A 15,071-nucleotide genomic window follows, 5' to 3' on the forward strand; every position below is an offset into this window, starting at 1 on the left:
TGATTTCATGCTCACATTTCTTTTATGTAATGTATATACATATTTATATTATTGCATATATATATATATATAAATATAAATATATATATATATATTATAAATGTGTAAACTTCAAAAGCATGTTTAAGTAATACTAAATGTCTTTAATTACGCTACCTATTTTGTAGGAAAGGCCTCGTAGTGCTAAATATAAGAAAAAAATTACAATATAGATTTAACTTTCCTTTTAGCATGTTCTATTTGAAATTTCTTTCTATATTAGTCCATGAAATTATAAATTCATGGAAAATTTCATTTCTTGTTAAATTTTCTTTTTATCCATAAAAATGCATAAAATAATAAAATACATTAATTCTCAAGACCGTTTTTGTGCCCATTTTAAATCATCTGCTCTGGGTTTACAGCCAGTGGCTTTTTCGATTATAATTTCTAAGATATACCAAAAACGAAGTTGTTCTAGTGGCCAATTTAACCATCCAGTAGTAATGCAAAAGTAAGTTTCATGTGGTGCAACATGATGTACACGATGATGTTTTCTAGGTAATATAATTCTATGTTCTTGTAACCAAACAACCCAGGAAGGTAATCCAAAATATGTATGAGACCATTTGTGTATCTGGAAAAATCTTTTATGTTATTGCTACTATATTATTTTGTTAATACTAAATCTAATAAAGTGAAAAAAATTTATAGACTTATATATATGCATTTATAACATGAAAAATATAAGGATTATATTTTTGTTTTCAAATAAATATTTTAATAAATAATTATTTAAATAATAATTTTAAAAAAAGATAACATCAACAAATTATTATTAATATTTATTTTAATTACCTGATTAGTCATTGCTACAAAAATTGCAAGTAGAAACCAATAACAAGTCCACATAAATTTTTGTTGTATCTCTGATTCTGGGAGAGTTAAGAAATCCCATGTTAATTTATAAAGGAATGGAATTGTGACCATGAAATTATCACCATTAGTTTCTATAAAATCATGTCTCGTTATACTTGTTGGATCAATGTGATGTTCTCGAAATGGTCTTAAAAAATTCTAAAAATATACACATACATTGATATTTAACATTTTATAATACAAAATATATAAATCTTAAATGCTTTTCTTTTTTTTTTTTTTTTTTTGCTTAGATATGAAACAATATTTAACGAAGTTCATATTACAAAATAATATTACCTATAATTTAAAGTACAAATATATACGTTCTTATTTAATGATTTTTTATAATTTACCTTTCCAAGAATTGGAAGTTCTACAGAACCCCATGTATCGGCAGCCCAATGAACTAATCCAGATCCAAAATCTGCAGTAACAATGCCACAAAATGCTGCTATTGCTATTGAGCTCAAATTTTCTAATCTTAATCTGACAAGAATAAATATTGAATTAATTATAATGAGTGTAATGCAGATGCCAACACAAATGCATTCTTGTGTTCTTTTTCCTGTAATAAAAATATATAATAAAATTAATCATATTAAAATTTATAATTATATTTTAATTATAAAAACCATAATAATAATTTTATGAATAATGTATAGATATAAAGATATATATTGTTAGATCGTTCTTTATTTTTGTTCATAGCCGAAAATTCCAAGGTGCGATCGATGTATAGTTAGTATTTTGGCAAGTATTAGAATTAGAAAACATACATGTGATAAGTACATGTATCATTTGTATATTTTTGTAGACTTTATATTAAATATAATAAAATTATTAAGTGATATTTCATTAAATATAAATTAATATATAATATTATATATATATTTGAAAAAATTATAAATATTAATAAACATTTAATATTAAAATACTAAAAATACTTCAATATAAAAAAATAAAGGATTAAAATTATTACCAGTGCTATAAAGATTTGCCAATTCTTGAGCACCCTTGTGATTGGGACCCCATCTCGGTACGGTTCTGTCTTCTTGTGAAGTTGATACCACCGAATTGGCATTGGGATCGTCCTCGAGCATCGAATTCTCGTAGATCTGCCGTTCGGTCTTCACTGGCGCCAAGAAATTTGTAGCCATCGAGCATGCGGCTGATGCCGCTTGGCCCAAGTTCGCCACTTTTATCTCATCCATAATTATAGTAATTATTTTAAATATTCATCAAATAATCCAAATTTTTATTTCTTTTTTTTTTTATAAGTCAATCTCGTTTTGTAGCGATTGTCTGCTGTTTAACATTGTGAAGCTTCTTTTTATCAATTATGAAAAAGACAGTTGTATATCTTTATATATTTTTATAAATGATTTATACTCTATTGAGTATAAAGTTATAAAATATGGACGATCTTTTGAATTTGATGTGCAGAAATGATCTTTATGCATTATTTGATTTATTTTTTCATTATCTATCATTTGATCCATGAGCTTTTTGTATAATTCTTCCTATTCTAGTCATTACACTATTTATTCATTAGACTTACAATTTTTTGTTGCTGTGCGTTTGTCCTGTTTTCGTTTTGAATTCTTCTGAAACTTCGTTCGACGAAATTTGTGCTATAAAAGATAAAAACATTGCATTAATATAATAAATAATTCATATAATTAAAAATATATAATTGAAAAAATTTATGATATAATTTAAATCCTAAAATTATATATTAATATTATCTATTTTATTTATACGATTATAATTTTAAAATTGTAAAAAATGTTAATATCGTAATTTTTGAAGAGATATAATTCGAAGAATGTTTTCAATGATAAGTTCAAAATCAAACATTATGATAAAATGTTAAAAATAATGGTCAAATATCAATCTTGATTTATCTGATAAATCATCTTATATAACAAATTTTATCATTCTTAGAATTATCCAGTATTTAAAATGTTAAATTTTTTATAATAATAATAATAACAATAACGACAATGATAATAATAATAAGTATGATAATATTAAAATAATATATAGCTTGTGTATTATTAACAGCTTGTTTATAAGTTACTTATTATTATATAAAGTAAATTTATTATTATGAGCAATCTATTAAAATATTAAGTTTTCAATTCACTCTAATTCTAATTTATTTTAATTTAAAAACTCATTATTTGTTTTTAATTATAATTGAAAATTAATAGTAATAATAATTATTATAATTAAACTTTAATAATAATATAATATTGATTATATTATATATATTATCTTAGTGACCATAATATAAATGTGTATATTTCTAATATATTTATATCTTTAATATCAAATAATAATAATTGATATTTTTTTTTGTTTCATAAAAAAAAATTATTTGATATTATTGAAAAATCGAAAATATAACAATTTATAAAAAGTCAAATTAAAGAATAATAATATATAATTGGAATCTATGTGAAAACAATAATTAAATAGGTTAATTTCGCTTTTACATAAACTTTTAATAATTGTAATAAATAAATCAAATTTATTTTTTTCTCTTAACATTATAACATTATACATAAATGTTATAAATGTTAATGAAAAATTATTTGCATTTATGTAACATTATTAATTTATTAATTTATTCTTATACAGAATATTATTTAATATTAAAAACAAATTTGAAAATTTAAAAAATTGTATTTATATAAAATTGTATATATATAAAAATTATCTGTTATTATTAATATAATTATTTAAAATATATTTATAATATATTATTATTTAATAATTTATTATTGTTATTATAACGAAAAATTGTATAATTGAATTTTATTGCATCTATTTCTTATATATTTATTTAGATTTATAAAATCTATTACTTATAACAACTAATGGAATTGAAATAATAATAAAACAATATGACAACATATATAATTATATGCTTCATTATATAAATTTTTGTAAATAAAAAATTTGTTAGTATCTAATTTTTAATTAATTTTTTTCTAGCAAATTATGAATATATAAATTTTCTTAACCGGCATACATGGTGACGCATACGAACAAATTTGCATTCTATGCGTATACTACACGCGCATAACACGTGTATATTTGTAATCAAGACACGAATTATATAGATACAGATATCAAAACTTAATATCATAAATTAAATTTTAAGAAATGTTAAAAATCCATTTAATGAAATTTTATCGAATTAAACATCAGGTAGGGCATACCCATAAGAAAGACGAGAGAAACAAAGACGAGAATAGAAAATCCTTATAGAACTTCAAGGATTTCTTGATATTTTTATATTCCGTTGTTATCCTGGTCGACGCATTGTCCAGCCATAAAGTTGCTGAATTTCCACGTTTAATTAGTCACTGATAGGATTAAAAGAGATCTACGACGAGACACTATCGTACCTCGTACCGATGTAATACATATATGTATAAGAAAAGCACACATGATGTTCATATACATTTATATCGTTTCATGCACAAATTTTCTTCTTTTTTGTCAATTGGATCTTGCTACACTATGATATCACCACAGAAAACTGATAGTAACAGATTTGGATTTTGTGAATTTTGAATGACAAACACTAATGTAAGAATATAAAATTGAACAGAATAAAAAGAGAAAGAGTATATAAAGAAAAAGAAAAAAAAGATGGGAGTAGTTAACGAAAGGATCGAGGAGATACGTTGTCACGACTTGGCATTTAATTCCGAGAACCGTGTCTCTTTTTCATAAACCGATAGATACAAAAGTAACAAAGAGAGCGTACAAACAGAGGCGCTAGTTTCGCCGTATGTCTTACACCGTTCTGTTCACGATTCTCCTCAGTTCTTTCTCTTTTGCTCGAATTCACATCACGAGAATTGGCTGCCTCTTTCTTTCTTTCATACGAGAACTTCTGCAACCCCGCCTCGTTTCGTGACGAACGACCGGCGCCGCCTGACGACCATAGCTCGCGTCGCGACGCTCTCGTGGCGCCGTCATGCGGTTACCCTCCCTGATGTCACCACTTCTAGACATAAGAAGAATTCCGTTCAGTTGAGGTAGAATAATTACGATTGTACTTTCATTCACTTCATTATTTGAAATTGCATACGATTCCATTTATTAAGATCATTATATTTCTTGCAATTTATAATCATATTATTATTTATATTTAATTAATAATGCATTTTATGATTTTTATTTTTATATGTAAAAATTATTTTTTGTGATTTTATTATGTAATTATATTTTTTATGATTTTCTTTTAATAATAATTTTAATTTATCATTTAGTATTAGTATTATTTTGATTATTTAATTATATATATCTAGAGAGATTTATTTAATAATTATTTACAATATGGCATGTATATAAAATATATATGTATATGAATATAATATGCTGCAAAATGCATAGAATATATATAAACGTCATTGATTAAATATGTATATGATATGTCATAATTATTTGTGCATGTGTATCTTGCAACGTTCTTACGTTGTTAAATGTTGTATAGTTGTGGATTCAAATTTATACAACCAAATATAATTATCAATATGAAAGGTATAACTTATGTTTTTAAATTATCGTAATATGATTATCTATAAATTAAATATTGCAATTAAATATTTTAATTTTAATTTTGAATTGTAATATGTTTTATAAAAAAATATATAAAAAATAAAATCTATTAATTATGATTTAAATTATAATTTGTATAACTATAATATAAATGAATTTATAATCATATATCTATGTGATATATTATATAAATGAAGGTGAAGAACCTATAAACTGTAAGTATATCCTTCAATAGTAAATATAAGTTTTAAATCTAATATGACCTTAAAGTCCTTTGGAATACGACGACGGAATACACGACGTTTCATAGAACACTCATACTTTATTTAAAGGTAAATCGACCGAATGGCTAGATTCTAAGTTTTTTATAAGTTATATTCCATATATATATATGTAGCGGGTTATGATCACGTAATAAATAATGAGAAACACGATAGCATATTATTATATATAACAACAATTATAATAGTATTTTTAATCCTGAATTTCTTAAATAGATATTAACTTAGCTTGATGAGAAATTATCGATTCATTATTGAAAGTAATCGATTATCTCCCGTCATTAATACGAAAAATTAAATATTAAATTCATGATTTATTTACATATATATCTATTATTAAATATATTTCTATAATTAAATAAAAACATTAGATCGTATACTTACCATAGAAATTTAAATATAAATTGTTAACTGATTGTTATAAAAAAACAATTGTTAACACAATTTTTAATGTTTTCATTAGTTTTTTTATAATCGGCACTATTTTATAATATGTAATAAAATTTTTCGTAATTTATCTGTTTGAGGTTGTGTTCTTCTTTTAGCCTTGTACAACCAGTTTAGTTGCCAAGTTACAATAATACCAAAATAAACTCAGAAGTGCGAAACTTCGAGTGACATAAATTCTTAACTGTGATAAGCATGTTAAGTACTATGCATGAAAAGGAATCGATTAAAAATAAAAATATATATATATATATATATATATATATATTTGTTTTTTAATTAAATCTATTAAAGAAAATAAAAATGTAAAAAGTTTTCAATAAATATTATTTGTAATTTGTATTGTGCGATTTATATAATAATAAATATTAAATCATTGGATGTCTGCAAATGTGAATGTGATGTGAATATGAGATAACAATACATTTTTAATGATTGCGTGCAAACACATAAATAGATAAATTATTATTCAAATATTATTCGATATATAGAAAATGAAATAAAGATATTTTTATTAATATTTAGAAGTTGAAAATTAAATTAATATAATAATAATAGAAGTATAATGATATAATAGTATTGATTTAAAAGATTGAATGAAAGTAATATAAATTATTTTTCACAAAAATAATTTTATACATAGGTATAATTAACTCTAAACAATAAGGATGTTTTTATATAATTTAATTTGATTTAATTTTTCTAATTTAAGTTTTTATAATTGCATTAACTTTTGAAATTATTTTCTTTTCATTTTATATTTCGGTTAACAATATTTAACTATTCAAAAATATATAATAAATGTTTATTGGTTTACTTTTTAATTTTTTTTAATTTCAAATATTTATATATTATTTATATTAAAAAATAATATATATTGCTGCTAGTTAAAATTATACAATTTTTTTAAAGTTACATTTTTTTTCAATTTAACATTTTATTTTTTATTGTAGTTAAACTTTGTACAGACTTAAAATGATTTTTAATATTATATCAATTAAATTTTATTATATATATTTGATATATTTTGTCTATTAATTAAAAAAATGTGCAAAAATATTATTTCCTCTATAATTATAATGTAATAAAATAATAATACTTTTGATAGATAATGCTATTCACATAATCTTATAAACAATAATTCAATATATAATATATTTTTTAACTTACTGTTAGAATTTAATAATATTCTCAGTAATCAGTTTAGATCTTTCTTAAATTTGAAAAATTACGCATATCTTTGTAAATATAACAATATAACACGTAGATGTATTAAAATGATAGTATTAAATACAAAGTGCACCATGATGAAAAACCACAAGTTAATATTTTGCTGCGGATTGAATAGATATCGGTTATTCATGGACTTGCGTATTGCGATATATTCAAGATATAAAAAAGACAATACTACAAATCACGAAAAAGATGTACACCTAACCCAATTTCAATTTTTCCAAATATTAATTTCAAATATATATATGAATATATGAATAATTAATTTATTTATTTATATAAATATTTATATAATATGTATATTAAATATTTACAAATTCAATAGAATGTTAAATTAATATATGCAATAATAAGTTTTTTTATATATTACAAATTATTTATTTATAAACTTATTAGAAAGTATTATATGTAATATAATATAAATATTATATTATATTAAATAAATAATGATTAATTACGCAATAAGAAATAGTTTAATTCATTTCAATAAACGCCTGATTTTGTTGTTAAGAAATTTAACATTGCGCAAATATTCAATATATGTAAAATAAAAATCATACATGATACTAAATTCCTGATACTAAATTTATAATTGACTCATCGAACTATCGGATAAAAATAGTTTCATTCATTCATTGTAGTATTATGTCATAAACTTCCGCTTATAAGCCAAAGAAGATATCAGCAAAAACACTAAGTTTATTTTAAATTACTTCCGTTATAAATTGGCACAATGTCTAATATATATTTATATATAAATGTATATATATAAATATCATGCATAAACATCAAGGATTTAATTTTTTTTAAATTTCATGATTTATAAGACATTTTTAATATATATATTATATATTATACATTAAAATGTTTATAAGACGTCTTTGTGATATTCTTTAATAATTAATAATAATATTTAATAACATTAATTTATATTAAAAAATATATTTTATTACTAAACTAAAAATAATAAATATCAGATTTTTTGTTTCTGCAATTATATTTTATTAATTATTTTTTCTTTTTAATTGGAATTATTAAGATAGAGAAATATATGACTATAATATATGTTTTTTTTTTGTTTTAAATCTCTTTTTATAATTTGAAGTAAATAAATTTAAGAATATTAAAAAAGCATAAAAATTTTTAATCAAAAAATAAACTTAAAAATATTTTTTAAAAATTATACATACGTATTTATATAAGAATATTTCATATGATAATATGAAGCAAGTTCTCAGATGAAAAAATAAATTAATAATATATTATAAAAATTTTTTGAGCTTCTTTTTTAAATATATTAAGTTTGAAAAATTTTTAAGTATAACTAAAATTTATTATTTGATAATGAATAAATAAATAATAAATAAAAAAAATTATCGACAGAAAAATAAAAATATATTAATAAATTTTTTTCATATAAATATATATCTTAGTTTTCGAAAATTGAATTGATTACACAAATGAAAATTTGACAATTATATTATTACTTAACTATATTCAATTATAAAATAACATGTATACATATATATATGTATATATATATATTTTTATAAATATATAATATATATAATATTGATATATTTAATTTCAATTTTCGTAAAAACAAAGACTCAAGCGATAAAATTTTGTTATATATTTTTTTTCTTATTTTTTTATCAATAATTTATTATCAAATAGTAATTTGCTTTATATGTTACCATCATTATAAATTCATTCATATCAGGAATTATTTATTTGTATTTAAAAAATTTTGAAACCTGCTTTATTTGAAAATGAAGTTTCAAATTTTATATTATATTTTTGATTTATTTTTTCATGTAAAATCATTCCTTTTAATAATTGTACTATTAACCGTTTTATGAAAATTCTATATGTATATATAGATTAATCTCTTAAAATTAAAAAAAAAGAATTATATAAATAATATATATATAAATACAAATATTAAAAATTAAGATTTCATTGATTTTCATTAAAATGTTTTATTTTAAATTAATATAATGTAAATAATCTGTAAAATAATTATTTTATATATAATATGTTTTTTATAAATTCTATATTGTTAAATTATTAATATCTGATATATACATATATTTTATCTTTTTTCGTAAAATGAAAAAAAAATTTTTTTATATACACAATTATTTTCATAGTCTCAAAACATGAGAAAATTTACAAATTAATGAAAACAAAGATACGAACGTAATTAATTTTTAATAATTTTATTTTATTTAAAAAATTATGGAGTAATATCTTTAATATTTTTCTATAAATATTATGTATAAAAATATCTAATCATATAAATAAAATAGAATATTGAATAAAATAGAGTTTTAAAAAACATTTGATTGAATTTCAAAATTTTTTTTTAATAATATATATCCTTATATTATTATAATGCTAAATTTTTATGGTAATTTGTACTTGTTGATAATTTAAGTACGTGTTCGAAATACACAACGTGCATTTATATATTATGTTTATTTTAAGGTTAGTTATTTAATACTTATTAAGATTAATATTTAAAGATTAATTACGCATATAATAGTATTTTAACATAAATTTATTATTTTAATAATAATAATTAAATAATAATAATTTGAAGCATTTGAATTGCATTTATTGAAATGAAAATTTCTATATTCAATGAAGGTGATCGCGTACTTTTAGTTGGAGAGGGTAATTTTTCATTTTCTCTGGCATTATTTAATCTCAATTTAAAGATTGATATTACTGCAACATGTTATGAAACTACTGTTGATCAAGATTTTGGAAAGAAAAACATAGAATATTTAAAAAATTATGGTAGTATTTTAATAAGAAATTAAAATTTTTATTTGATAATTCTTTTTTAATAATTAAGTTTATAAAGAATTCTATGCTTTTCTTTTCAGGTATTCGTGTATTATTAGGAGTTGATGCAACAAATTTAAAAGAACATCCAATATTAAAAACAGAATTATTTGACAAAATTATTTTTAATTTTCCTCATATTGGTGGTAAAATGCGAATAGAAAAAAATAGAGAACTATTAAAACAATTTTTTATAAGTATATCAGAATCATTAAAAAGTAATGGTCAAGTATTAGTTACTTTGTGCAAAGGTCAAGGTGGTACATCTATTGACAATCCACGAAGACGTTGGGATGATTCGTGGAAGATTACAGAAATGGCAGCACATGGAAATTTTATATTAACAGCAATTGAACCATTTATATGGTTATATTTCCAAAATTATATAGTAACTGGATATCGTAGTTTAAATAAGCAGTTTCACTCTGTTGGAGCTTTAACTCATATATTTATAAAATCTGAATCACCAAATCTTAATAATATTGCTCCAAAAAAAAAAATAAATATTCTATCATACAGTAATGATAATTTTTCATGGACAGATATAAATGACATTGTAAATAATATAACAGATATAAATGACATTATAACAAACATAAATAGCATCAATATAGATACTCACACATATACATTTGATATAACTTTTGTCATTAATGAAAAATTTGATTCTATTAAATTTTATGTGTTATTATATAACCATGCAGGATGTATTATAAATAATGTTGCTTTTATAAGATCTTATGCACCTTCAGAAAAAATAGAAAAGAGAACTTATAGAATAAGTTATAGATCTAATTGTTTACCATTGTATAGAAAAAGAGTTATTAATATACATGAAAATTTAATAGCAGATATTTTGGAAAATAATTTAAATGTATCAGTCTCAAGATAATAATGTTACATATTATATTAAAAAAAGTACAGTTCAATATAATTTATAATTTAATAAACTATTATTTATTTCTATTTAAAAATTTTTTATGTTTTAACATTATTTTCAGATGTATTGTATTCATCAAATAAAGAATGTAATTATATATAATTCTTGGAAACAAAATATGTATAATATCATAATAAATATTCAAAAATATAAGAATATAAACAAAAATATATTTAAATCATTTTGTAAAGAATTTAAAGAACAAGAAAATATTTCCAAACCTTTATATACAATAAAACCAAAAGCAAATAACGATACAGAAAGGAATATTGTTGATTTGAAGAAAGTATGAATTTAAATAATTTTTTTTAATTTTTTATCTAATATCTAGAAATATTTATTTATATCAAAATTTAGGTAAGAACAATTGGTGGAAAAGGTGGAGATGGAAATATATCATTTTTGCAATTGTGGGCAAATGAAAATGCTGGACCAGATGGTGGAGATGGTGGAAATGGTGGGCATATCATTTTTCAGGTAAAAATAAACAATTTGTTTAAAAAAATCAAAATTAAATAGCATTACATTTTTATGTAAATTATGTATATTATATTATATTTAGCTTCTATATTATATGTTAAAAATTTACAGGCAGCATTTGATGTTAGAGATCTTTCTCATTTAACTAGTGTTCTCAAAGCTGAAAATGGTGAAAATGGTCATAATAAAAGCTGCTTTGGAAAAAATGCAGAACATACTGTAATACATGTTCCTATAGGTACTATAGTACGTAATATAGAGGGACACATAATAGCTGATTTAAATCAAAAAGGAATGATGTTTATTGCTGCTCGAGGTGGTGCTGGTGGTCATGGAAATGCATTTTTTAAATCAGATGTATATCAAATACCACGTATAAGTGAATATGGTGCAAAAGGAGAAGATTTTCAATATGTATTAGAAATAAGTAGTATGGCACATGTAGGATTAGTGAGTAATCTAACTAGAAAAACTATATTAATATTCTTATTGATTTTTACAAATTTAATTAAAAATTAACAATATTATTATATTAATCTTTTTTATCAGATTGGATTTCCAAATGCAGGTAAAAGTACATTATTAAGAACAATATCTAGAGCTAGACCAAAAGTTGCAGCATATCCGTTTACGACATTAAAACCTCACCTGGGAATGGTATTATATGATGATTATGAACAAATTGCAGGTTAATAATGTGCTATAATCTATTAGTTAATATTTTATTTAATTTTTAATAAATTTATTAATTTTTAAGTTGCTGATTTGCCGGGTCTTATACCTGATTCTCATAAAAATAAAGGTCTCGGTATACAATTTCTTAAACATGTAGAACGTTGTAAAATTTTATTATTTATTCTTGATATTACGTCTGATGAACCATGGAGAGATTTTGAAATTTTAAAATATGAAATCACAGAATTTAATGTACAATTGAACAAAAGATTACTTCTTATTGCAGCAAATAAAATGGATTTGCCAGGAACAATGGTAAAATAATTTTCACTAATTAATATTGCTTAAAAATTAAATGCTGATATAATGAATTATATATTTATAGAAAAAATTAGAAATACTAAAGCAAAAAATTCATTTACCAATTATTCCAATTTCTGCTAAAATGGGTACAAATATATCTATTTTATTAAAGGAGATAAGAATACTATATGACAAAGAAGGAAAAAAAAATGAAAAGAACACACTGCAATATGAAGATTTTACATAATATATATATATATACATATATATTAATTATATTATATATTTATAATAATTTTTCAATAAAAAACATTTATAAAAGTTAATTATACGAACAATATTTAATATTTAACTTTTTCACATATACGAACAATATTTAATATTTAACTTTTTCACATATGTTAAATTTTTTTATCACACTAGTTACTTGAGACTGATTTAAAATAGTAAAAAACCATCTATTTAAATTCGTAAATTGCTTTCTATATTCTGAATCTAATACATATTCATATAACGGCATTAAAGTAGTAAAAACAGTAATATCTGCAAGACTAATTCTTTCTCCAACTAAATAAGTTTTTGTCAATAATATATTATTTAATTTCTGTAAAGAAGAAAGAACATCTTCTTTAGATGTCTTAATATTTGTTTTGATATTGTTTGGAATATTTTTTGAAAGATATGGCACAACCCATCCAAGTACTGCTGGTAAAATGTGATTATCTGCATAACTTAACCATTGTAAAACTTCACTAAATGTAAAAGAATTGTTTGAACATTTGAATTGATCAGTTGATAAATAAAAAGCAATTGCATTACTATCAAATAATTCAAAATCATTTCCTTGTAATTTGATACCTTTGAATATATTATTTTTATGTGGCATTGTAATTAATTCTATATTGTTATATTTAGCAACTATTTGGATACGATAATATTTAATACTTCCACTATTACCAGAAAGTATTAATTTGTCTTTTAGAGTTTTAAAATATATAAATTTCTCATCACCTTTCAATTGATCATGATCTTCATTTATATTTTCTGAAAATATATTTTAGATTATTTTAGATATATATTAGAAAGATAGTTTTTCATTATAATATTTATATTTATATATAATAGATTAATTTCTACCTGCTAGTCCAAGCTTTGAATTAGCAAAATTTTTAGCTGTATATATTAATTTTGTTATACATGATATATTGGTACCCGAAGCCTGAGCAGATTCAGATTTTCCACCTCCTTTCCCTTCCATAAATGGAACAATTTCTTGAATCCATTCATTTGCTTTTAATCCTTTACTTATAGCAGACTATTATATATAAAATATAACGATAAAAATATTATTTTCATTTTTATTTAAATAGTTTATTACTAGTTTATTAGTTTATTTATATTAAATAGTTTGATTACATACATTTCATCTTACCTTAGAGACTGAACTAAGTGCAAAAATCTTTTTCGCATCAGGATCGATACTTATGAGTAATGCACTTGTTTCTGGTGATATAGTTCTTATTTTTTTAAGAGCAGAGTCTAAAGCTTTTGTATTACTATATGCTTGTAATACTTCAACTAATACCAAACATCCAATATTTTGTTGAATTATTTGTTGAATATTATCTAAAACTATATTGGCTATCGCAGTTTTGATTGCACGCTCTTTATCATCAAGTATTTTTTTTAAATCTTTTAACATTTTACGTATTTTATCCTATATTTGAATAATATTTTTAATGTAATATATATACATCAAATATGTACATGAATAAGATATACCTTTTTCCAACTTGAAATAATAGCATGTGAAACATCATCTGTTAATTCAACTATTTTTTTTACATGTTCTTTTGTATTTATATTATCTTTATCAGCTTCAATAGTTATTTGAAGTTCATCTAAATAGTTTTGTAACATTGATGTCTTTTTTTGAGCTTTCACTGCTTCAGGACCTGTTAGAGCTACTATACGTCTAATACCTTTAGCGATAGCTTCTTCACTAACTATAATAAAATTTCTAATATGTCCTGTATAATGTAAATGTCTATAAAAAAAATTGATATTAAAAAATGTTTATAGATTGCATTATTCGTTACTAAATAAATTAAAATATTTACGTTCCACCACAAAATTCTACACTAGTTTTTAATGCGCCAGAACTTAAAGGATTTTTTTCTAAATCTTCAACTGGTATACCTATACTAACAACTCTTACAGGATCAGGATAAGTTTCTTCAAACATAGCACGTAAACCTTGAATTGTTTTTGCTAGTCCTAAATTACATTCTTTAGCATAAACCATTCTATTTTCATTTATTATACTATTCGTTATTTCTTCTACCTTTCTTATTTGTTCTGTAGTCATCGCTCCTATAAAA

The 15,071-nt window shown here is 21.4% G+C and overlaps 3 protein-coding genes across 21 annotated transcripts in view; 1 reads left to right on the forward strand and 2 right to left on the reverse strand.

Annotated features, from left to right (window-relative positions):
* Kua (Plasmanylethanolamine desaturase Kua) lies at window positions 1-7,515 on the reverse strand. 6 transcript variants are annotated; one of them, XM_086903039.1, is made up of 6 exons: window positions 7,377-7,515; window positions 2,459-2,531; window positions 1,880-2,102; window positions 1,254-1,465; window positions 838-1,056; window positions 1-616 (listed from the first exon to the last, which is right to left on the reverse strand). In XM_086903039.1, the coding sequence occupies exons 3-6, from the start codon at window positions 2,055-2,057 to the stop codon at window positions 356-358; spliced, it is 870 nt and encodes a 289-aa protein (XP_086759165.1). In that variant the 5' UTR covers window positions 2,058-2,102; window positions 2,459-2,531; window positions 7,377-7,515; the 3' UTR covers window positions 1-355. The 6 variants fall into 6 exon arrangements, with proteins under 6 accessions (XP_086759165.1, XP_086759154.1, XP_086759145.1 ...); XM_086903028.1 differs by having other exon boundaries at window positions 1,880-2,108; window positions 2,458-2,531; XM_086903019.1 differs by lacking the exon at window positions 7,377-7,515 and adding an exon at window positions 4,715-4,831.
* On the forward strand, window positions 4,739-13,016 carry LOC100867982 (mitochondrial ribosome-associated GTPase 2). 12 transcript variants are annotated; one of them, XM_086902955.1, is made up of 7 exons: window positions 4,739-4,955; window positions 11,294-11,518; window positions 11,590-11,709; window positions 11,824-12,162; window positions 12,262-12,400; window positions 12,470-12,702; window positions 12,773-13,016. In XM_086902955.1, exons 2-7 carry the CDS (start codon window positions 11,294-11,296, stop codon window positions 12,935-12,937), a joined length of 1,221 nt encoding a protein of 406 aa, XP_086759081.1. In that variant the 5' UTR covers window positions 4,739-4,955; the 3' UTR covers window positions 12,938-13,016. The 12 variants fall into 12 exon arrangements, with proteins under 12 accessions (XP_086759081.1, XP_086759108.1, XP_086759121.1 ...); XM_086902982.1 differs by having other exon boundaries at window positions 4,838-4,955; window positions 12,674-12,702; XM_086902995.1 differs by lacking the exon at window positions 4,739-4,955 and adding an exon at window positions 5,750-5,810.
* AlaRS (alanine--tRNA ligase, cytoplasmic) overlaps window positions 12,922-15,071 on the reverse strand; it is a 5,217-nt gene continuing 3,067 nt past the window's right edge. For all 3 annotated transcript variants that reach the window (XM_086902871.1, XM_003697652.4, XM_086902868.1), the window contains 5 exons: window positions 14,811-15,063; window positions 14,473-14,737; window positions 14,123-14,407; window positions 13,828-14,005; window positions 12,922-13,734 (listed from right to left, as the gene is read on the reverse strand). In XM_086902871.1, the coding sequence (XP_086758997.1) occupies window positions 13,067-13,734; window positions 13,828-14,005; window positions 14,123-14,407; window positions 14,473-14,737; window positions 14,811-15,063 (1,649 nt within the window). In that variant the 3' untranslated portion in view covers window positions 12,922-13,066. The remainder of the gene's footprint in view (window positions 13,735-13,827; window positions 14,006-14,122; window positions 14,408-14,472; window positions 14,738-14,810; window positions 15,064-15,071) is intronic.

The sequence above is a fragment of the Apis florea genome, unplaced genomic scaffold (assembly GCF_048593485.1).
Source record: "Apis florea isolate Af1SG1 unplaced genomic scaffold, ASM4859348v1 contig_1615_pilon, whole genome shotgun sequence".
NCBI lineage: Eukaryota > Metazoa > Arthropoda > Insecta > Hymenoptera > Apidae > Apis > Apis florea.

Excerpts from the sequence above, each read along its gene's own strand:
- Kua (XM_086903011.1), bottom strand. Across the intron at positions 1,466-1,879 it reads GGCAAATCTTTATAGCACTG|GAAAAAGAACACAAGAATGC; the intron begins GTAATAATTTTA and ends TTTTTATTACAG. Across the intron at positions 617-837 it reads TTGTAGCAATGACTAATCAG|ATACACAAATGGTCTCATAC; the intron begins GTAATTAAAATA and ends AGATTTTTCCAG.
- LOC100867982 (XM_086902945.1), top strand. The coding sequence starts at position 11,187 with ATGTTACATATTATATTAAAAAAA. Across the intron at positions 11,519-11,589 it reads ATATTGTTGATTTGAAGAAA|GTAAGAACAATTGGTGGAAA; the intron begins GTATGAATTTAA and ends ATCAAAATTTAG. Across the intron at positions 12,163-12,261 it reads GTATGGCACATGTAGGATTA|ATTGGATTTCCAAATGCAGG; the intron begins GTGAGTAATCTA and ends CTTTTTTATCAG.